Raw genomic sequence first — 22,639 nt, forward strand, 5'->3', positions numbered from 1 at the left:
GACAAATATATTAACGACACGGTGCCATACGTATTTATGAATAAATGAAAATTAAAAAAAACTACAATACCCATCAGGCATCGCGGTGATCACGTTTTTACAACACGGAAGCACGTTGTGTCGTTATGTGAAGTTAAGAAAACAATCCATTTATCGACAGAAAGGAGATGTAATTCGTTTTGAGTGAGAAGACAGATAGGCACTTTTAATAACTATTCGCAAATGACGAACAGATTTACGAAGCTTAGCTACCGCGTGATCATTTTATAAAATGGTTTGAAATTTGAGAAATAAAAACTAAAAAGCTACGGCATTGCATATAAATATATATCGGGGCGTTACTTTGCTTCGCTTTTGTTTTTTATGTAGTTGTAAAACTTTTGCGTCATGGAGCAACTAGTCATTTGACATCCTTCCTCGTTCCTCGTATGCAAATGATCCATCGCTCGATATTTTCACAAGCACTGTGACGGGATTCACTCATTCAGCCATGAGACTGATCGACACTGCTCTGCTCTTCTTTCTTATCATCCTCAGCTGTAATGCGCTGGGGCTCAAACCACAGCTCTTAGGCAGACACACAGTCCAAACCAGCTCTCAGCACACATCTGTCTCATACAAAACTTTCTATTTTGATCAACAGGTAAGTGTTTTACTTCATTGCTTCTCCTACATGGCTGTTTATTCTTGGCCACAATAAATCCATGTCAAGATATCAATCTGTTTACATTGACTTAAGATCACTGATACTGATTTTCAAAGAATATGTATATTGTTTTTTATGTAATTTCCAGATAACCAATATACATTTTTACAATATACATCTTTAAAACAGTAAAAAGTAAAACGCTAATTCAAATATTAAAACAGACTCAAATAATAAAACAGACAAACAAATACAAACTGAAATACAATGGGAGTATAAGCATAAAATGGTAAAAACAACAAGAATAATTATAACAGTCATGCGTTTTGTTCTTGTTTTAATTATAGCTTAGACCATTTTATTTATACAGTTGCTTGTGATCTAAATGACTTTAGTTTATATAACATATTTATAGCACATACAATGCTACATGTTTCTTGCTTGAAAGTTTTCAGGTAACACTCGTTTAATAGTAAATACATCCCACCAGAAATGCAGTTTATCAGTGCGTTCAGTAACCAATAATATACATGAGAGTAAATATCTGAAAACTGGTGGTTAGACCCATCGCATTCTTCTGTAACCTTGATATTGTAATCAGAAACTTATGTGACAGCATTTTATTTGTTGTTAACAGTTTAGCTGTTGTCATTTGTGACAATTGCAATCCATTCTCATGCCAATCAACTTTTTTTCAATCAGAAAGTCTTGTGATAGATCACATTGCCAGGCGTTATTTTGCAGCCCGCAGCAGTTTTATCTGGTCGTGGCTGCTCATTAACTTACAACTGGGCTTCCGTTACGGATTTCCTTTATTTAATGCGTCCATAATCTGTGCCGTTCTGCTCTGTATTGTGTCTGCAGGAAATTTCCTTTTTCCTCGTGGCCCCCAAAGAATAATAGCAGATCCTTTATCCCTCTGGGCCTGTGTGCAGATGCGTAGCGTTTGACGCTGGCAGTTTGCCCGTTTCACTATATTGAACTGAAAGTGAGATCTTGAAAGTCCCCTGATTTTGGTTCGTGTGCGCGCGCGTCAAGTTTAACGTGCTTTGACTGCAGCGGCTAATTTCTTCCTTTTATTGAAACCGTGGCATGCTGCTGCCAGTTGTTTAATAATTTAAGTCTCAGGAACACTTAATCTCATTCTTAGCCCGAAGAGTGGCTTAGAAATGAATCTTTTACACGCTATCTGTGGGAAAAGCTCACACAGGAAAAGCCCAGCGTCTAGTTTTAGACGAAAACAATCCTGTTAGGCTGTACTCCGAGCCTAATTACGTCTTGACCTGGACACGCCAGAGTGAAGGCAATTGTTTCTCGGTGTCTGCTCAACTCATCCTCTCAGCCGTCAGGAAGATTAGGGCCATTTCCTGGCTTGCTCCTCATTGTTTTGGTTTTGTCCTTGTCAGCACTTAGTGCGCCTTAAACGGTAGCCTTCAGTCATAGCGGCGCAGACGAGGCCGGTAAAATGAGGATCTGCAAAGTAGAAACTCTACAGGAAACGTAACAAGGGTGTAGGATTTTACATTCCCTCTGCGCTTCATTTCACATTCTCGCTCAAGCTGAGCTGTAGTCTGTCGGTTTTTTTTTAAATTCTCTTTGTTGAGCGGTTGAACAGTTGTCGAGGGGATATCCTTTCAGCATCTGTTGCTGGCTGGGGATGGAGAAGTGGAGAGCGCTGTTTGACAAGGAACCAAGGGCAAAGCTGCTTTCGAATTCGTTAGACAGAACAAAAAGCACTAATGTGAAACAAAATAGGGTGTGACGTTGACACAAAAACTATTTTTTGGCATTTCTTGAGTACCGATAAGGGCTGTAGTTTGCAGTAATTGCATTTTAAAGCTGTTTTTAAAATAAGTCCCTTCTGACAGACAGACAGCATTTATTTGATAAAAATACAATACAGATTTGAACATATTTTAAAATGTAACATATTGCTGCAGTGGAAAAGCAACATTTTGAGCTGTCGTTACTTGCAGTCTTTTGCTGTCACTTGCAAATTTCTGAATAACTGCAATAGTGTGACGTTGCGAAACTGTGTGATATGTGATGTAAATAAAAGACAAAAGCTTATACGGATTTATTTCGACTTCATATATTGAGGCTATTCACTATTTATAATGCAGTCATCATTTTAGACTATGTAACACTGTGATAACATGCACGCTTAACGCATGTTTTTGTAAAATTACACAATAATAATTCTGTAATCATAATTGATATTGATATATATATTGCACCTACTAATACACCCCTAAAACTAGATTTTAAATTTTGATTAAAACATACTCGGTGCTTCTTTCTTGTACAAAACTCGCTGCCATGAAGCTATATAGGGTTGCTATGGTTATATATGCTTTTTGGGTGTTATGGATATTTTTGTGTTGCGATTGTAAAAGTGGCTTTACAGTGACCTTCTTGTTAAAAATATTTTAGACATGATAATTTAGGTAAAAAAAAAAAAAAGCAGCTTTGCGACAGACCCACATTTTTACATGGAAAGCAGAATGATGACTGATGTACATGTGCTTTTTAGTACAGTCTGTATGAACCAGGAGGGGGCGCTGCGTTTCTGAACTGATGTCCATAGCCTGACTCATCTAACCTCTGCAGACAAAATCAGATTTATTATTTAAAATTTATGGATACATTCAGTTCTCGAATCCCCCGAAGTAAACATAAATGAGGAAAAAATGAATTTTTGCCTAGTGTACAACTGAAATGTCTTTTATAAACTTTTGTTAATTGTATACCTTGCATAATTTATTCAGAGATTGCTGGAAAATAGCCTTGATGCTGGCATGGTATTAAAAAGCGAATACATAAAAAATAAAAAAAGTTAAACTATCATTCAAAAGTTCAGACTCATTTCTTTCTTTTAAAAATAACTTTTACTTTTATTGAGCAAGAATGCATTAAAGTAATCATAATTGAGTGACAAAAAAGAGATTTATAATGTTACTAAAGATGTCGAATTCGCATATCTGCTCTTATTTTGTATATATTTATCCGAAAATCTTTTAAAAAAATTTGGAATAATGGCTGCTGAAAATTCCATTCTGCATTTTATTTTAAAATTTATGTGATTTTTTTAAACATAGAATTTTTATTTTAATATTTAAAATAAAATACATGTACATTTAATGTAAAATTATTTTAACAAGTATTAATATTATATAAATAATAGCTATATTTATGAAGAAAATGCATGTACTTTTAGGGTTAAAATATTGTAAATGTTTTTGTTTTTTTTTAAGTGAAAATGAATAGGCTTTTAAATTATGTGAAACGACCATTTTCTAGAGCTTGAGGCTTGAGATGTAACAGCTTACATAGAAAATAACTCACTAAAGCATGAGAATATAGCTGACACTCATTTGACCTGCAGCCAGGCTCTGACTGCTGTTGAATGAATGTAACTGTGAGTCCTTTTGCTGTCACTGGCTCATAAAATTTCTGCCTCTTTTGTTGCCAACGGGAGGAGAAAGAGGGTATTTACAAAAAAACAAAACACTAGAGGGAACATTCTTTATTAAGTGTTGGGTGGGATTCAGAAGAGTGAGAACTGTTAAGAACCTCAACTTTGCAGCTCTGGGAACAAATTTTAACATTCTTTTTACTTCTTCCTTCAAACTTGGAGAATTTATGGAAATGTGGAAGACAGTGAACGGCCCCTGGACCGGTTGAATGGATATTACAATTCTGCTCAAACCGGAACTAATGTGGCATCCCTGACGCTGGCACTAGATTTTAATACAAATTGAGGCTAATTATCCCTCCATCCTGCTCTGAGATTTTACGCTCAACAATGCAAGATGGCTGAAGGCCAGGAGATTGAGGAGAACACCCAGAAATGAGACTAGTATCGTTACTGTACATGAAGTGTAGACGGGGATGTAATGACACTGTAATTTTGGTTATAGTTAAAACGGTAACAGAACAAGATTAAACAAACCCATCAAATTCAACTTCAAACTGTTGCTTCTGGTTAAAATATCCTGAGTCCTGTATCCATATCTCCAAAGTAATTTCGTTTGGATCATGGGAGAAATATGCACAGATGAAGCTTACAAGTAAAAACAATTCAACCCAATTCTAAAGAAATGTTTTGGTGTGAGAGGACAACAGGGAATGGACTTTTTTGTATGGATTGTTGGTGGATTGTAAACTAAAGATATTTTGGCTAGGAGAAAAGTTTTAAAGGTAAAAAAAAAAAAAAAGGTTTAGTTTGTTTAGGTATTTGAACTCTCATACTGCTACACCCATGCAGAGGATTCATAAGTGAGCAAGTGTACTGTATGTAAATGCTACATATCTCCAAATCAGAAATGAGAATATGATAAATCAATTAATTAAAATAAATTGTAATGAAAAAAAATGACACCTAATCTGTGCTTAGAAATGTTATAAAAAAAAAAAAAAATAAATATATATATATATATATATATATATATATATATATATATATATATATATATATATATATATATATATATATATATATATATATATATATATATATATATATATATAAAATTCTTTTTTTAAATTACTAAAATGAGTTATTTTATCTCTTAACTAGACTTTTTTTTTATTACAGATTGACCATTTTGGCTTTTTGGAGAATGGGACATTCAAACAGAGGTATCTTCTTAATAACCAGCACTGGCACAAGGAAGGGGCCCAATCCTATTTTACACAGGCAATGAAGGAGACATCACATGGTTCTGTAACAATACTGTAAATATGCATTTTATTTATTATATATATATATATATATATATATATATATATATATATATATATATATATATATATATATATATATATATATATATATATATATATATATATATATTTTTTTTTTGTTATATATTTATTTATTTTCTTTTAAATGGCAAAAAAAAAACTTGTGTAGAGGTATAGATATTTTGTAACTGACAATGCTACCACTTCTGTTAATTAAATTATAAATGGAGGAGAGGTTCTGTACAAATCACAAATGCAGGGAAAACTGGATTGGTATAATACTTCTCAAATCCAGCCCACCGAAAATCTTTTGCACTCCATTCCCTATTGGTGCTGCAGAAATGATGAGCTTCATCTTTAACAGTTAAAAATAATGAACACACTGTTTGTAGATAATCTGTAGGGGTCATATGATGCGATTTCAACTTTTCCTTTCTCTTTAGTGTGTTAAAAGCTGTTAGTGCAGATAAGATCCCTAATGTTGCAAAGCCTAAAATCTTAACACCAAAGAGATATTCTTGATAAAACTTTTGACTTGTCCACGCCCCCCTGAAACCGCTCATTTAAACACGCTCCCACATCAATAACACCGTATGGGTTTATTTTCATAACACCTCTCAAATATTTTTCAAAGAAAGAAAGTAGAGTAGTGCTTGTTTCTCCGGTCACAAATAAAGAAATTAACATTTTTACAAGGTGCAATGCAACACGACGCGTAAAAAGGCAGCAGAAGTCATTATAACCACTTTCTACTGCCAGTGGACGCAACAAGTGTCTCGTTTATGAGTAGTTTTATTGTTTTTGTGCTATCTCACTTGGACACGGCATCACGTTATGGTGAGAGTCACACGCTTGTGGTATTCGGCCAATCACAATGCCCTGGATAGCTGGCCAATCAGAGCACACCTCGCTTCTCAGAACAATGAGATTTGTACAAATCCACTCATTTCAGGAAGAAGGAGCTTAGAGGAGCAACAATGATGAACAGCATGTGGAAAATAATGTGTTTTTAAACCTTAAACGTAAATAAATACATTGCATATAAATAAATACATACACAAAATAATGTAATCATATGGACCCTTTCATTTTTAAAGCATTATAATCAAAAATACTGATACATAATTTTAATTTTGCCATTCAGAGAAAAAATAATTTTTGTTAGTCCAAAAGGAAGCTCGATGTCTCAACCTCTCTTTTTATACCAAGGGTTTCATGTGGGATGTAGCAGAGGAGCTGGGAGCCTTGTTGGTTTTTGCAGAACATCGCTACTATGGAGAGTCCATGCCATTCGGCGAAGAGTCTTACAGCGTGAGCACTGTGTACATGACTCATATACATAGGGTCATTTAGCCAACACTATTCTTGACCTTCTTGGCCTATCTTTCTTTTTCTCCAGAATGCTAAGTATCTGAACTACTTGACCTCAGAACAGGCTTTAGCTGACTTTGCAGTGCTCATCAAAGCTCTGAAAAAAACCCTGCCCGGAGCTCAGAAGAGTTCGGTCATCGCCATCGGTGGCTCCTATGGCGGGATGCTGGCGGCCTGGCTGAGGATGAAGTATCCCAGTGCAGTTGTAGGGTGAGTGTTGGCTCATGTTACCTTTGTGTACCAGCATTTTAACAAACGTGAATGAAAAACATTTTACACAATTTACAATTTGTACTTAAAATAATATTCATATTGGTTTTTACCAATACAAGTACTTTTAGGAAATTATTGTTATAAATTTAAATAAGATATTCTAAAATGCACTTTACCCCTGTGATGACGTTTTAACTCTAGTCTACATGCTCCTTCAGAAATCAAATGTATTACCTGCCTCGGTTGATTTTCGCTCACATTTGTCAGGCTGGCATGTATTAGTCTCAAGGTGATTTTGTAAACATTTAATAAGTGCTTAATGGTCACTGCTAGTGTAGTTTACATCTAAATGAAATATTAGTCTAATAAAAATGCATAAGTACAGCATGTGCATGCATACTTAATAGAGTATGATGCCTAGAAACCGAGTAATATCTCATATTTATAGTACCATGGGATTCAGGAATAGAAAAATGCAGAACAGTAATGTGTAACCATGTGTTTAATTAAGGAAGGTGATGTAATTCAGCGAAGAAGTTCATGATTATTGGTTGACTTTTCTACTGTGAAATGGAATGATCAGTGAGTGTGACCTTCTGCTGTTTTTAGTGCTCTTGCCGCATCCGCTCCCATCTGGCAGTTCATTGTGCCGTGTGGAGAGTTTTACAAAGTGGTCACCCATGACTTCACCATCAGTGGCACCAACTGTAGCGGCAACATCAGAAGGTCATGGGAGGCTATTGACAGGTTCTCAGCAACAGGTCGGTGAATGTGATTGTGCTATGCTGCTTTACCCTTTGTTAAAAATGATTTTTTTTTGTTATCATGCCTTGTGTAGATAACATTGTTGACAGTTTTTGGAAGATGTGGTACTGATTACAAAAGACAAAATTAAAATGATAATCAATAATATTATCTTTTATTTCATGTCTACGAAACTCGAAAATGTGATTACGTATAGTCTAGTCATTTTTTGTTCTTGTTGAAAAACAAGAAAAACCTCAATGGAAAGAGAAAAAGAAAATATAGAACGCCAAATAGGTAATCAATCTGTGATAATACAAATAAAAGTAAATGCATACATGCATGCAAAATTTTTTATTTTGTTCAATTTATTATATAGTCGAGATCCGTACTGCTTCACTAGCCAAAAGTCATTGTTTGAAGGATTTTGTTCTAGTAGTTGTTTTAAAGCCATGTTCGTTTTGTGCCTCTTCATGGTTTTGTACCAACTCTCTTTTTGAAGATTATGTGTTTTCTTGGACTCATTTGATCAGCTTTTCTTTTATAGGTGAGGGTTTGCAGTGGCTGTCTCAGGAGTTTGGACTGTGTAATCCTTTAAAGACTCGAGACGATGTGTATGGCTTCAAGGCTTGGCTGCAGGAAACCTGGGTGAACTTGGCCATGGTGGATTATCCATATGAAGCTAACTTCCTCCAACCACTTCCAGCCTGGCCTGTTAAGGTACGATAAGTTCACTTCCAAGATTTTCCTTACAGAACATACTGTGGCACACACAGCGCTGACGAAAATGTCTGCCAGGTGCATAAATATAAAAATGTAATTTGAAATATACCATGTTAAAGAATTATTATAAAGTGTTTACATTATAAGTTAATTATTTATGTATTTATTTATTTCAACACTATAACTGACCTTTTCCTATAATATTTACATAAATGGCACAGCTATTTTGTAAATCAATGACTATAAGATGGTGATTATGAAAAAATCTTAACTGGTTTAGAATGAAATATGGCACACTTTGCAAGAATGAATGAGTAAAATGCAATAAAAGTAATTAACAATAAAATTCTACTTTAGCAGCTGGATTTCACAGCTAGTCTGTATGAATGATTCTCACTGAATGATTTGCTCATTAATGCTGACTCACCTCTGATAACAAGTCAGTTGTTGTACCCATTTACATCAGTATGCAAATAGCTTCATTCATATTCATAAAGCTTCTGTTTTCATTCACACACAGAATTGAGCTTTTGTTCAGGTTTTTGTTCGGTTTTGGTTAGAGGGTGGCACGGACAGAAAACATGTTTATTGTCAGGACTCCTGAGGCATTGGTATGTTCATTCATTGAATCTATCTGACAAAGCAAAGGAAAATTAATATGAAGAGCCGTTAGTGTGAAAAAGTAATAGCTATTTCCTAAAGCTAGTGAGCTTGCCGACCTAGAAATCATTTTTAAAATGAATCTATATTGCCATTTGCAACGTTTTACATCCATATTTGACATTTCAGAGTGAAAGATGATAGTAAACAAGCAATAAATAGATGATTTACATACAAGATGAAACCAGACTAAACACTAGTTTGATAAAGAAAAGCATAAACAGCTATTTGTCAATTGATTAACATTATCCAATGAAGGCAGTTCAGTAGGTTTAGTAACAAAGGTGGCGGTGTAAAATTTTAATCCTAAAAGCCTTATTTTTAAAGAAATGGTGTAAACATTTTTTCATATAGAAGCTTTTAGATACATTATCGTCTTTGTTTAAAGGGTTAGTTCACCCAAAAAAGAAAATTAGCATGTGTTTTACTCACCCTCAAACCATACTAGGAGTTACATTATCCTGCCACTTCTAAGCTCTAGTATTGAAGTGGGTGGGTGTTTTCCAAAACGCATTGAATAAAGTGTGTGCAACCATAATAAAACACCCCCTACATGGCTCCGGGGGTGAATAAAGGCTTCTTTTATGAATATCCACTTTTCAAACATAACAAACACATTTTTTTTCCTCACTTCTGCTGACTTTGGTCAGTCATAGTCGCACGTAGGAGCAAAGGATACAAAGTTTCCTTACTTTAGCAAAGGAAAACCAGTCTCATTTTGGCTTATATCAGAATCTGCCATTTAAAAATTAACCCATGTACATTTTTGGGTAAACTAACCTTTTAATTGTTGGCAACTGTAGCTTATTTTTACACTTATGAATATGGAGACTTTGCATACTTTGCAAAAGCTCAGATGGTTCACTCATGAGTAGTTTTCTTCTCCCCCCTCGAATCTGGTAATGTATGCAACCCCTATGGGTGGTTAAAGCAGTTTAGGCAGCGGGTGCAAAGAGGAGGCTTTTTAATGACAAAGCTAATGTGATTATGTGAGTGACTGAGAGAAGCGGGTATTGAAGGCTTAGGAGTGGGAAATCTGTTGCTGGAGATGAATGTGTAAGCCTAATCCCATCTGAAAAGTAGAGAGAAGGTGCTTTGGACAGACTCTGCTGGTTTTGTCATAGTATAAATCTCTGCTCGGACATGCGTGTAGCTTATCTCGCACGCAGACCACCATCTCGGAAGAAAAGGTCAGCAACAAACTTCTCAAACCCACTCAAAGTCAGACATGACAGATATCATCCCATTATGGGGGGATGTGTGTTGCCATGCTAAAATAAATATTTAACATGTAGCAAAACTCATACTTTGTGGATTAATTTAATATGTTCTAAAACGTTTTTCTATGCAAGTTAACTAAGAATCCATATTGTCGAAAAATTTCGCAAAGGATTCATATTCAAGAGATTTTTTTTTTTTTGTGTTTAGCAATTATTACACACTTTGCTAATGGACTGCAGCGACTGCGAAATTTCGCTAATGAATTGCTAACGTGTTCGCACCTCAAATCAACACTATGGCACTTACTGTTATTTTGAGTATTCTGACAATCCAACATTGGCTGAACCAAAGGTCACCAAGCAGCTTCTTTCAGAATTTTTGGTACCACTTTAGTATAGGGACCGATTCTTGCTATTCACTTGTTGCTTATTAGCATGTTTATGATTAAGACGTTAGATGTTTATTAGTACTTTTAAGGCACATATTGTGCATGACCATATTCAGCATCCCTATTCTTACTCTAAAGTCATAAACTTTAGATATTACCATAAACACCTTTACGTGCAGGTATGGAAATCCTTACGTGAACAATTAGCGAAGAGTAATTAATTTGATGAGTTAACTTAGAATGTTTAAGCCAACAAATGGAATTTGTTATTATTCTGGTAGCCAGCTTAATTATATAATTTAGAAAACAAAAATAATGTCAGTACTCAGTTTGCTTTGAAGTCCCGATGAAACAAAAGTAGGGACAAATCTTTTCTTTTGTGATGAACATTTTTGGACATGTTAGATTAGATTTACAAATTAGATAAATTTCATTTTATGCCAACATTAATTCTCTTTATAGTGCTCCTTGTGGCAGTACTGATATTGCAACAAATTTTCATATTACTGCATGACTCGGGTCCAATCCTATTTATGTGGAGCCATTTTCCATAGATAACTGCATAGCTTATCAAGTTTTTTGTCTTTGAAACATCCTTACTTTGTTCTAGCTTGACTGTGATAAATTCCACTCCAGCAGAATTTCATTCCACTCAGTTTCACATGCAAAGCAGATGATTCTACAAAAAAAGGGTACATGGGGATTTTCACAGCAAGATTGTTTTGAAAGAACTGGAACATATGGAACATCTTCATCCAGATAAAGCGTTGCTTGTTTGCAGATCGAAATTGTAATTTGTGCCTTTGTTATGCAATAAAGCGGAACCGTTGTCATCTTTTTTGAACATAAAGCCAGCTGTTTGCTCTGTGATTTACATGTTTTTTTTTATTCTCAGGTGGTCTGCAAAAATCTTAATTTTAATACCGGTGTATCAGACAAACAGCTGTTGAATGGTATCTCTCAAGCTGTACGGGTGTACTACAATTATACGGGAGATGCAGTCTGTCTTAATACCTCACAAACTGCTACTGGGAATCTGGGCTTCCTTGGTTGGTTCTATCAGGTAAAATATTAAAATGTTTGCAAGTTGGATTTGATATGGCCACATTAATTATGATGTTGTTCTTTTACATACATAGAAATTAATTATGGAAGGAAGCAGGAAGCAAAAATTGACAAAAAGTACTATGAAAGTGTTTTTGCACTGTATTTCAAAATGTAAACGTCAATTTGGCCTAGTAGTGCACAACACAATCCACACCACAATGCGTAGAACCAATTTCGTGGTGCTGCGGCTTGTTTCTGTTGTGTTTTGGCTGGTTTATGTCATGTTGCACTAATTCCAATGTGTTGTGGTTTGTTTCCATTGTGTAATTTCATTGCATTGCAGCTTGTTTCTATTGCATTGTGGGCATTTTGTTATATTGTGCCCTACTGAGCCACAGTAGCTATGACTTCACAACAGACCAAAATTGAAATTATTATTGACAGAACATTGCTTGGAAGTCTTTGGCATATTAGTTATTGTAGGACAACTGTATGATAACTTTGTGGTCATTTTCTGTGAGTGAGTATTACTATCATGTTTGTTGAACATTCCATAATGTGGTGTAATATTTGCAGAGCTGCACAGAGATGGTAATGCCAATATGCACAGACGGTATCGCTGACATGTTTGAGCCACAGCCTTGGAACTTCCAGGCTTTCTCCGACGAGTGCTTCAACCAGTTTGGAGTGCGGCCACGGGAAGACTGGGCAGAAATTGTGTATGGTGGGAGAAACATAATTGCTCACAGCAACATCATCTTCAGGTAGGACTATTTGTGTTGATATATAATTAAGCACTACTTAAATTTTTCAGAGGTTTAGATATTAGTTCTGTTCCAGAAGTCGTATAAAGTAGGTAGGTATTTTCTAAGGTAACATCCTAAACTTCATGAATCTCCTAAACATCTGATTTATCTACTTGTGTAATACTTCACATTTATATGTTATAGTTGGAGTAGATGTACTGAATTTAGTGGTATTATGAGACCTAATGGTGTGTCTTCTTTTTCAGTAATGGGAATCTTGATCCATGGATGAGTGGCGGAGTGACCAAAAATCTTTCAGAATCACTGGTTGCCATTATGATAGATGGAGGTGCACACCACCTTGATCTGCGCTACAACAGCGAGTTTGACCCAGAGTCAGTCATTAAAACACGAGCTCTAGAAGTACGCTACTTCAAGCAGTGGATCAAAGACGCAGCAACTACCCAATGATGTGGAATCAAGTTCACTAAAATAAAACAAAAATGGTAAAGAAAAAAAAGTTTCTGTTTGCCATGTGCCAAAGTTAGTGGTTTTTTATTTCTTGGTACTTAACTGAAAGAAATTGTTTTATTATTGAGGAGTGGAAGTTTTTTGGGGGATTGTGGTTGATCATAATGTTGTTTAGGTTTTTTTTTTTTTTTTTTTTTTTGCGAAACAAGAATGTTCAGTAAGTCAGAAAACACCAAATGCAAAACCACTCAGGGGAGTTATCCTTTACAAAAGTCTCAATGTTTAATTTTAGCTATACAAATTATACATTCACAGCTACGGTCTTTAAGTATGCTACATTTTAAAAGAATAAAGATTGTGAAACTGACATCATGCCACGTAGAGCTCTGGCAGCAGAGGGTGACCCTCTCAAAATGGCGGCGGTGCCCCAGCTTTTAACTGCGTGACGTAGATTCACATTCTCTGTAGTTAAAATGGTCACTATTTTTACCCCAATGAAAATAAAAGTCTGTGTGACTTTTGTACCATATTTTCTGTTCTGCATTTTTATAATGTTATGTGTTGCGAACATTTGAGAGTAAAGTGGAGAAACTAATTCATATTTCAATGTTTTTTTAATTTTTTTGAATAATTTCTACTATTTAGATCTCAATCAGTTCTAGTCGCTGAAATTAGCTGGATCTAATATCAGTGATGAGTGTTATTTTCATATGTATTCACCACAGATCTTATGTTTTCTGAAGAAACTGTGTACACTTCAGGTTGTACAATGTTTTTTTTTTAAATGGAAATAACGATGCTCGAATAAACAGAATGAACAGAATAAATCCAAATGAATGGAAACAACTGTACATGCCCCGTTTCCTGTTACTGCTCCATTGCTTCTCCAGTGTTATTTAATGAAAACCTAAAGACAGACAACGAGCAATAAAGTAGCTAGCGGGGGGCACACGGTGTAAAACACAGAGATTGTGCCTCATGCGGTGATCTGCAGGACTCCACCAGACCTGCATTCAGTTACTGGCAGCTCCTGCTTCTCCGAATTGCAGTACGTAGACATCATCTGCTCTGTGCTGAGCTGCCTCCTGCTAATATTATTATTAATATCACAGCCAGAGTGCAGAGCAGGTTGTTTTGTGGGATTGGGGAAGGGCAGGAGGAGGAATAGATGCGTGTGATGTGATGGATGATGATTTTCCCTGAAATATGATCAGCTCAGTGTTTTGTGTTCATTTCCTGTTTTCTGGCTATTTTCTGTATAATTTATGTGCTGTATTATTTACCGTTATTGTTATATTGTTAGCTAAAAAAGTGAATGGTTTCAAACGTATTTGGTTACACTTTATTTCAATAGTCCACTTTAGACATTCTGCTTAACTATAAGTAACTATAAGTAACTGTTGTGGTAGTTTTAGGGTTAGTAGAAGAATTTGACATATACATGCAAAGTTTCCAAGTATGTTGTATATTGTGGACCCATCAATATAAAGTGTTAGATGATACTAAGCAGACAGTCTACAATGCTCTAATGACTGCTAGTTGACATGTATTTGTAAAGTTACTTACTGTTAGCAGATAATCTAAAGTGGACTCCCCGAATAAAGTCTCACCACATATTTCTCGAAAAACTCCTCTCATCTGCCATTGGTCAGATAAACAAATATTCCTGCCCCAAACTTACACCATTTACTGAACCATATTTGATTTCATGTTGACTCTAAAGTATGTACACAAGCAACTGCAGAGGTGCAAATACATTTGTACCAGATCTGCAAAACATTACTCTGTATACATGCTGTCTGACATCAGTGGAATTAGTGATCTGAACAAGATTATCATGTCAAAGTAGGTGGAGCCCCAGAACACACCCACTTGTTCTGTAATCATTAGTACAAATGTTTGAAATTTAGTTTGAAGGTGCTTACTAGCCAGTGCAAAGTTTTTGCTGGAAAGGTGTATAGAACCACCAAAACAGTTTTTCATTGAAATGGTTTCACACCATTTATCAATAACTAGCATGTAAAGTGAAATGCATCCTAAGATGATTAATTTGTAAAGCAACATGAGTATGTGCATGTGGAAGCGCCTTAGTCCCACTATAGATTACAATTGCTACATTTGTAAATTTCTTTGAAACAACACATTTAGTTTCCATTCTGAATAGCTTCTGATTAATTCCAACAGACAAACATCAAGGGTAATTGGTGGGGGGGTGGGGTTGAACGCCACTGGACATTTCTCAGGACCATGTTGTTGCCGTTAATTTAACATCCTTTCTTCTCACCTGACAGTTTCATCAATCAAATATGTTAGTAGTATTTCGCTGACTGAGAGTCTTTAGTGCTGCATGTGTTGATGGTAACACTGGGACCACACACCAATGGGAAAAGATGTGTGTGTAACCCATTGCTGTTCTTGAGAGCATGGAAAGGGTGTCTGGGGGGAAGGGAGTCCAAGGAAAGTGGGGTATAAAAAAGCGTGGGTGCTGAGTTTGTAAATTCCCTGGGTGGAGGGCGGGGTGCACTGTGTGTAACGATAACCAAACAATACTCACTTTCAATGGTCCGTTTGCTTAAGCAGCTTTCCATGGACGTGAATCGAAAGCGGAAAGATGAATGTTGTTCCCTCGGCTGTCTCATTTGTTCTTCCCCCTGCTGAGTTTGTTCAACTTAGTTTGACCTTGTTGATTGCCTTTCCTTCTTTATAATTTGTTTTCCACAATGAAATTTCCATTTCTACTCATGCAAGGACCAAAATCGTCTTACGCTGTTGCCAAATATGTATTTGGGGAGGATGAGACGAATTAAAGATGTCCAAGATGATAAAAAGGAAAACTATTTTTAAAATCTCATTTAGGTTAGTGTTTAATGTATTATCTTTTTTTCTTGCTGATTTTGAAAAAAAAAAAGCATTTAACAATCTTTCATTTAACAATGTTAAAAATGTCGGTGTAACCATCAAGAAAGATGGATTATATATTTTTTATATCTTGGCTATGTACATGCACAAATCTTAATAGTCTTAATTATTAAGCAACTAACATAATACTAATATAAATGTACATATCTTGGATAGTTTGCTTGGAAATTCACAATTCTGTCAATATTTCTCACCCTGGTCTCATTCAATAACACTGACCATGAGTTATAAAAAATAAAGTGGTGCCCACAAATCTGGGTTGTTTTTTTTTTTTTTTTTAACTGTGATAGCTTTCTGAACAACGTAAACCAGTACTGGCACAGAGTATACAAACATTTACTACATATTCAGTATTACACAGATACTAGCAATCTCCTTTCATTATTTCATGTGCAAATAGGGTTAGACTGACCAGCACAGTCCATTTTCTTTAATGTCACGTAATTCTTTTTTTGGTGTCAGTATTCTACTCCTCACCCTCTTTGATCCCCTCAGCCATTATGTGGCCATAGAAACTTGTTTCCGGAATTAGTGCGTCAAGCCCTCAAACGTGAATGACTAGCATGTACAAAAGCTCTGTGCGGGAAGAGAAGAAAATATCTGCCATTAGTCTGATGATGTCACTGTGCCAAAATTAGGCTCCAGAAGAAAGAGGGGAGGGGGTGCTTGTAAAAAAAAAGAAAATGAAAGGGCCGAGTATATACCCCAGGGACTTGATGTGGTTTTACTTTGTACTAGCTCAAAAAAGTGGAAATAAATCGTTTTATTATATATGTTCTCTGGAATACTTCAGTCTTCTAGAGAACAGCCCTATAATTTATTGTCCCAGGTTCCCGATTTCCAAGCTGCACTAGTTTAAAGAATATAATAATAATAATAATATTGTATAATTGTTAAATCTGCATCTATTTTACATTTAACCTTAAATATTAAAACAAAAGTGACAGCTTTTATTATTATTTTTCATAACAAATGATGTTTTCAGCATAACGACAGCAAGTCATCAACATGTGGTCTCTGACTTTTTGTGATAATGCCCTTCTAATTAATATCATATTTGTCACTTTTATTCTGAGGAGAATGTACGTCAGTGTGTTTTAGAATAGCCTTAACTTTGGATACATAGAGCCATATCCTGTAAAAAAACAAGCCTGTTTTTACACTGTTGCTATTTTTCTATTGTGGTACAACAGTTTATTGTGAGACCATGGCAGCTTCTCTGGGACCACCATTCAGGACCAGGGCTTGAGCCGGGCTACAGATAATTAGATCACTGCTATCAGTTTCACTGTCTCTTTTCTTCATCACAATTTACATGATAATAACACTCTCGATGGTCCCCCTCTCTCAAAAGCGCTTAGACTTTCTCTTTTCCCCCCTTTTCAACATCCAAATGATTCACTGCCTCACCTTAAAATGCACTTATGGGGTGGGAATAAAAAAATCCCTGGGAAAACCCCTCAAAGTGAAAGAGGCTTCTGCAGAAACTCTCCATTGGCACATGATTTCACAACATGAAAAGTGCAATGAATGTGATAAAAAAAGAAATGTTGTTAGGACTGCTATAAACATGTTTAATGTCTGGGAAAGTACAGTTTAGTGGACTGAATTGGAATAAGATCAGATTAAGGACATCTTAATGGCTTTAACATTAGTCTGTTTAGTAAACCCTAAAACCTTAAAAAGAAAGATACGTGGGTTTCTGCCATGGAATAGTTTTCTAATTGTCTAATTTTCTAAATCTCAAAACACTAGGCCATAAATATTATTTCTAAATGAGCAAAATTCCTTGTTTCTGGGCTATTTCATTAAGATAAACACAAAATTAAGCATTATCCTTGTCATACATGAATTGATGGAAATCTATCCATATACTAACACTCCCTCCATCCTCAAGTGTTTTCTTTTTAAATCCACCATGCTCCAAACCAGAGCCTTATCCTTTAAGCGCTTTCACTGAAATCAGGATCTGATCGGACCTCTACGAAAGTCCCAGTCTTGGATCCCTCCTCAGTATTCACTGCTGGCCAAGAAACTTCCTGCAAATGCTGAATTGTTTACAGCGGCTATTTCGCTCATACCCAGGATTTCTTAAGGTCAACATTTCTTCTGGCACACTGGGCTTGAACTGCACTTTATTCCCCTTTAATTTAACAGCTCCGGCAGCTTTTCTAGTTAAATCGACTGTTCATTATTGAGCCTCATTTTACGAAGGGGCTGTGAGGTGCAGTTTAATGAATCTCTGGCACAAAGATCCCTTTCACTGCCCAAGGAAGAATAGAAGCTATTTAGACCATGTAGGGCTGTATGTCAAAGGCAGCCTATAATAGTTGTCAGGCAGAGGCTAAAATTCCCACTGGTGCGGGAATGCACAAGAAATCAACTTCCACTGCGAACAGATTGGGTTAGTTGTAGGAAGTTAGAGGAACATGTAGAAAAACCTGTCTCATTTAAGCATTCACCTTAAACTCAGCACCTAATGCACATCTTGTGAAGATTTGGTCAGGTTTGTACAATACATGCATAAACAAGTATTTAAAATGTATATCACACTGCATGAAACTTGAATCCTTCAGGGCAATATAATTACACAATGCCCAGTTCAGTTTACAACTAAATATTTTTACAATCTCCCATCAAGTTTTATCTATCTAGAGCACATCAAATACATTTTCTTAACATGCATTTAAAGATCTCTGCAGGCGGTTCAGAGTTTGTTGCATAAAATATTTGTAGTCTTTAGGGTAACTTGAATAATGTATAAATTACAAATTAAATTGTTATTTCATCATTCATGTTTAAACATTGAGTATACTCAATGAATACTAAACATAACAAGTAAAACTTCTGTTCAGTTGCCCTAAGTACAGTTTTTTCACAGAGATTTCATCTAAAAAATGTATGTATACACATAGACAAGAAGACTTGACCAGGACAGATGAACCCAAGGCTATTGTCTTTTTACTCTGTGGGATGCCTCAGACAAATCCCTCTTAGTTGCAGGTGGTCAGGCGTGAGCAAAGAGTTAAGTCCTTGGGTCTCTTCGGCTCCTCCCCTTTGATGTCCTGACATCATTGGCCCGGCCCCCTAAAATAATCCTCCCTTCCCCCAAATTCAAGCTTTCGGCAGAGTGCAGAGGAACTGTAAGGGTGTCCTGCACAGGACCAATGGTTAGCAAACCACCCTGGAAATGCAGATAATAAATATGCTTTAGGGTCTCTCAAAAACTATTGCATATTTTCATTGTGAAAGTGTTGCGCTCGTGGCAGAGAGATGGCTGTTCAGGCTGCCATCATGAACTCGCAGTTCTTGAACTTCTGTTTTCCTGGCTCGGTCATGGATTATGAGGTGGAAAAGGGTTTGGAAGGGGGTCTCCTGGGTGAAATGGACTGCATAGGTGACTTCAAGGAGACCACTAGAGACCTGCTTAGCTTCATCGACTCGGCTTCCAGCAACATCAAACTTGCACTGGACAAGCCTGTCAAGTCCAAGAGGAAAGTCAACCACCGAAAGTACCTGCAGAAGCAGATTAAGAGGTGCACGGGAATAATCTCGCCAGGGACTGCACCAGTTCAGGAGCCATGTAAGAGGCAAGGCTCGCCCCAAACCCCAACAAGCAACCTTTCCAGCAAAACGCCACCCAAGAAGGATGGGATGCAGGCCAGCCTGCAAAGCAAGAGTCTGGCTGCCCTCTTCAACTCGGCGAAGGATGTACGAGGAGAGAGGGCCAAGAAGCCCCCGCTGCGGCATCGAAACCTTCCTCCATCCTTCTTCACGGAGCCGGCCAACAGCTCCAGAGTTACATCTACTTCTGGCATGTCGCTCAAAGACCTGGAGCGAGGGACTCCGGAAGCAGCAGAGTTCTTGGAGCTTCTTGGACCCGACTACAGTAACATGGTCTCGGAGCAGGAACTATTCCACACCGCACCTATCAGGATTCAACAGGAGGTGACTGTGGGCCCTGAGCCATATGACTCCCACCATTTTGTAAGTGGTGGGTTTTTGTACACTGAACCTTGGGGCACTTGTAGCGGCACCTCCAAAAAGTCAGGAGACATGCGGACATTAGCAGTACAGCCAAATCTTTATACTCACACAGACCTTTCTGGCAGCGTGCCTGTGGAACAAAACTCGCCGTGTGCACTTACCTTTTCAAACTTCTTCACAGACTGCTCCACACCTCCAGTTTCCTACGATCTGGTAAACGGATACAACAGAGGGAGCTTTTCTTCTCTTTAAGCCAGTGATTTTCTGTTTCTCAGACATTGGAACAAAAACACATATGCATTTTTTAGTACTGTATTGACAAAGGAACGCTACCTACATGTAATTGCCTTTTTAATCCTAAAACATTTGACTCAAAACCAGATAAGGGTTTCTTGCTTGATGGGAAAACATGTATGCAGCATCAAAGGTTTACAATCTTAAGACAGCCTTTACATCTAAGGATGAACTTTTCTCCAATTATTTAATGAAAAGAAAATACATTTTACACATATCTAATCATAAATTAACAAAGCTATGAAATTTATTTTATTGCTCCCTGTAAATAAAACTACAAAAACACTCCGGAACTCTTATCCTTTATAATGCATTGTTTGATTTATAATATTACGAAACAACAATTTGTTACAGAGCTGATCTCAGGGGGTCTGCTTATTTGTTCACTAAATTGTCATAAATACACAGTGACCACATTAAGTATTCAGATTTATTTTTCCACGAGATTACAAAAATATTAAATCTAGCGGCGTCTTTTATTTTCTCTCTCATAGCTAACGTCAATCTGGTCATTTTTGCAGTCATTTTTATCAAATAGTGTTGCAGTGGCTGTATAAAGTTCATCAAGTTCACAGAGCTGTCCCAACAGAGTAACAGGTGTAGTTCATCTATAAACAATATCCACTATGATTTAAGATGAAGTATTTACTTTAAACAGTATATCATTTTCCAATTTCAAATTTACATTTTACAAACTAAATGTATTTTTTTTGTCAAACAATTTGAGCGAGTGTGCTTCCTTAAAAATTACGGCCACTTAACCTGATATTTTGTATTTAATACCATGACATTACGTGCCTTTTAAGTGCAAAAAAGGAAACTCTTTAGGGTCCAGACACAAAACATATTATATCTTGCAATAGTGGCAATCAAGACAATCTTTCTACATTTGAATTTTTATCACTGTTAATCCATAGCTTATTTTTGTTGCCTGCGTAACATGCAATATTAGGTTTACACATCTAAAACAATGACTTGCGGTTCCCTGAAGGTAAATGACTGAATGAATATACTTTAGATATTAATAGCATATTTCAAAACCTTTTAGGTTTGGATTTTGGAGTTTCTTGGTATTATGAAATAAATTGAGTGTGTACAGAGTGTACAGAGAAGAAGAATGAGGTATAATTTTGTAAGCTAGAATGTCAAATGGTAATAATGTGTTATATTTGATTATATTTATAATCATATTCATCAAAATGGATGTACAACATGAAAGCGGGAACTTTACAGCATTGTTTTGTACTCGGAATCAACTGTTAAAATACACAAAACTAATGAATAATTTTTTATGTAGTTGTAGTTTTAAATTAATTGTATGTGGGATGCATCAGCCAAGAGTAAAAAATTGTGTTTATGATTCATATGCTGAAACTAGTGCTTATGTTCTTCACAATGTTGGCAGTACAGAATCAGAAAACACTGTTTGTCTGAAATTGTCAGGAAATGGTACTTAATGTTTATTGACTAGTAATAAGCTGCACACCTAAATATATGAACTTACAGGGGCACTGGATAAAAGTTTTTTTTTGATTATGAAGTATTTGGACAAAATAAAGCTGGTCTTTATGTCTATTAAATAAACACTCTCTGTTTTTTAATACATTTTTTTATCATAGCAAACATAAAGGTTAAACCTGACACAATAAAAAGACAGGTTTATCATTAAATGCAAGTATGAACAATGAAAAGCAAAGAATGAAATGGCAAACAAAAGGATGTAACACTTCTCAAGTTATGGCACCCTCTGTTGGCCAAAAGAGGTCTCATGCTCATTTGATGATCTCTTTGTGTTTCCTTAGAAATGAACTACAACTAGTAAAAGAAAAATTTGCATGTTGGAAGTGTATAGCAAACATTTCTTTATTTAATTTTTATAATTTTTGTATTCAAATGTAATTCCCATTGTGCTAACTTAATGATCAAAATTTAATCATGTATCATAATGCTTAGATCTATTACAAAATAATGGTCAACAAAGCACATTGTCCAATGTGTTCATCTGTCAATGGCCATTATTTATACAATGTATTGCATTAATACAGAAAAATAGTCCCATGTGTCACTAAAATATTAATATTGCTTTGATTAATCTAAATAGAATAAGTAATAGTACATTTAGGGCATTTTTATTATATTCTGCAGTCTAATTTAACAAAGTAGCATCACCACCACCACCAAAAATAAATAAATAATAATAAAAAAAAATAATAATAATGTGCAATATTGTTCCATTATCCCTGGTTGAAAAAAATGTGCTTTAGATCTTTCAGATTAAAAATGACAAAGGAATTGTAGGATTTAACTCTCTCTCGCTCTCTTTCTCTCACAAACACACAGCTAATATATATAAGAAATAAATATAACTGCATTTTAACATATCACCATAACCATAACCTGCTGCAATTAATGAAACACTTCTGAAAAAAAGGAATTAATGAACATTTAAGACTTAAATAAGAT

At 35.9% G+C, this 22,639-nt stretch overlaps 2 protein-coding genes across 2 annotated transcripts; both read left to right on the forward strand.

The window, feature by feature from the left end:
• The first annotated feature begins 90 nt into the window (after positions 1 to 90).
• LOC122359286 (prolylcarboxypeptidase (angiotensinase C)) lies at positions 91 to 13,827 on the forward strand. The gene is given in 10 exon segments (XM_043259594.1): positions 91 to 643; positions 5,244 to 5,319; positions 5,322 to 5,383; positions 6,602 to 6,703; positions 6,792 to 6,973; positions 7,586 to 7,737; positions 8,268 to 8,440; positions 11,608 to 11,775; positions 12,336 to 12,523; positions 12,772 to 13,827. Coding segments are annotated over 10 exon segments (1,461 nt in total). The 5' UTR covers positions 91 to 490; the 3' UTR covers positions 12,977 to 13,827.
• A 5,198-nt stretch (positions 13,828 to 19,025) lies between these two features.
• On the forward strand, positions 19,026 to 21,729 carry LOC122359287 (protein FAM181B). The gene has a single exon (XM_043259595.1). The coding sequence runs from the start codon at positions 19,169 to 19,171 to the stop codon at positions 20,132 to 20,134; it is 966 nt and encodes a 321-aa protein (XP_043115530.1). The 5' UTR covers positions 19,026 to 19,168; the 3' UTR covers positions 20,135 to 21,729.
• The last annotated feature ends 910 nt before the right edge of the window (positions 21,730 to 22,639 follow it).

This window comes from Puntigrus tetrazona, chromosome 15, assembly GCF_018831695.1.
Source record: "Puntigrus tetrazona isolate hp1 chromosome 15, ASM1883169v1, whole genome shotgun sequence".
NCBI classification, from domain to species: domain Eukaryota; kingdom Metazoa; phylum Chordata; class Actinopteri; order Cypriniformes; family Cyprinidae; genus Puntigrus; species Puntigrus tetrazona.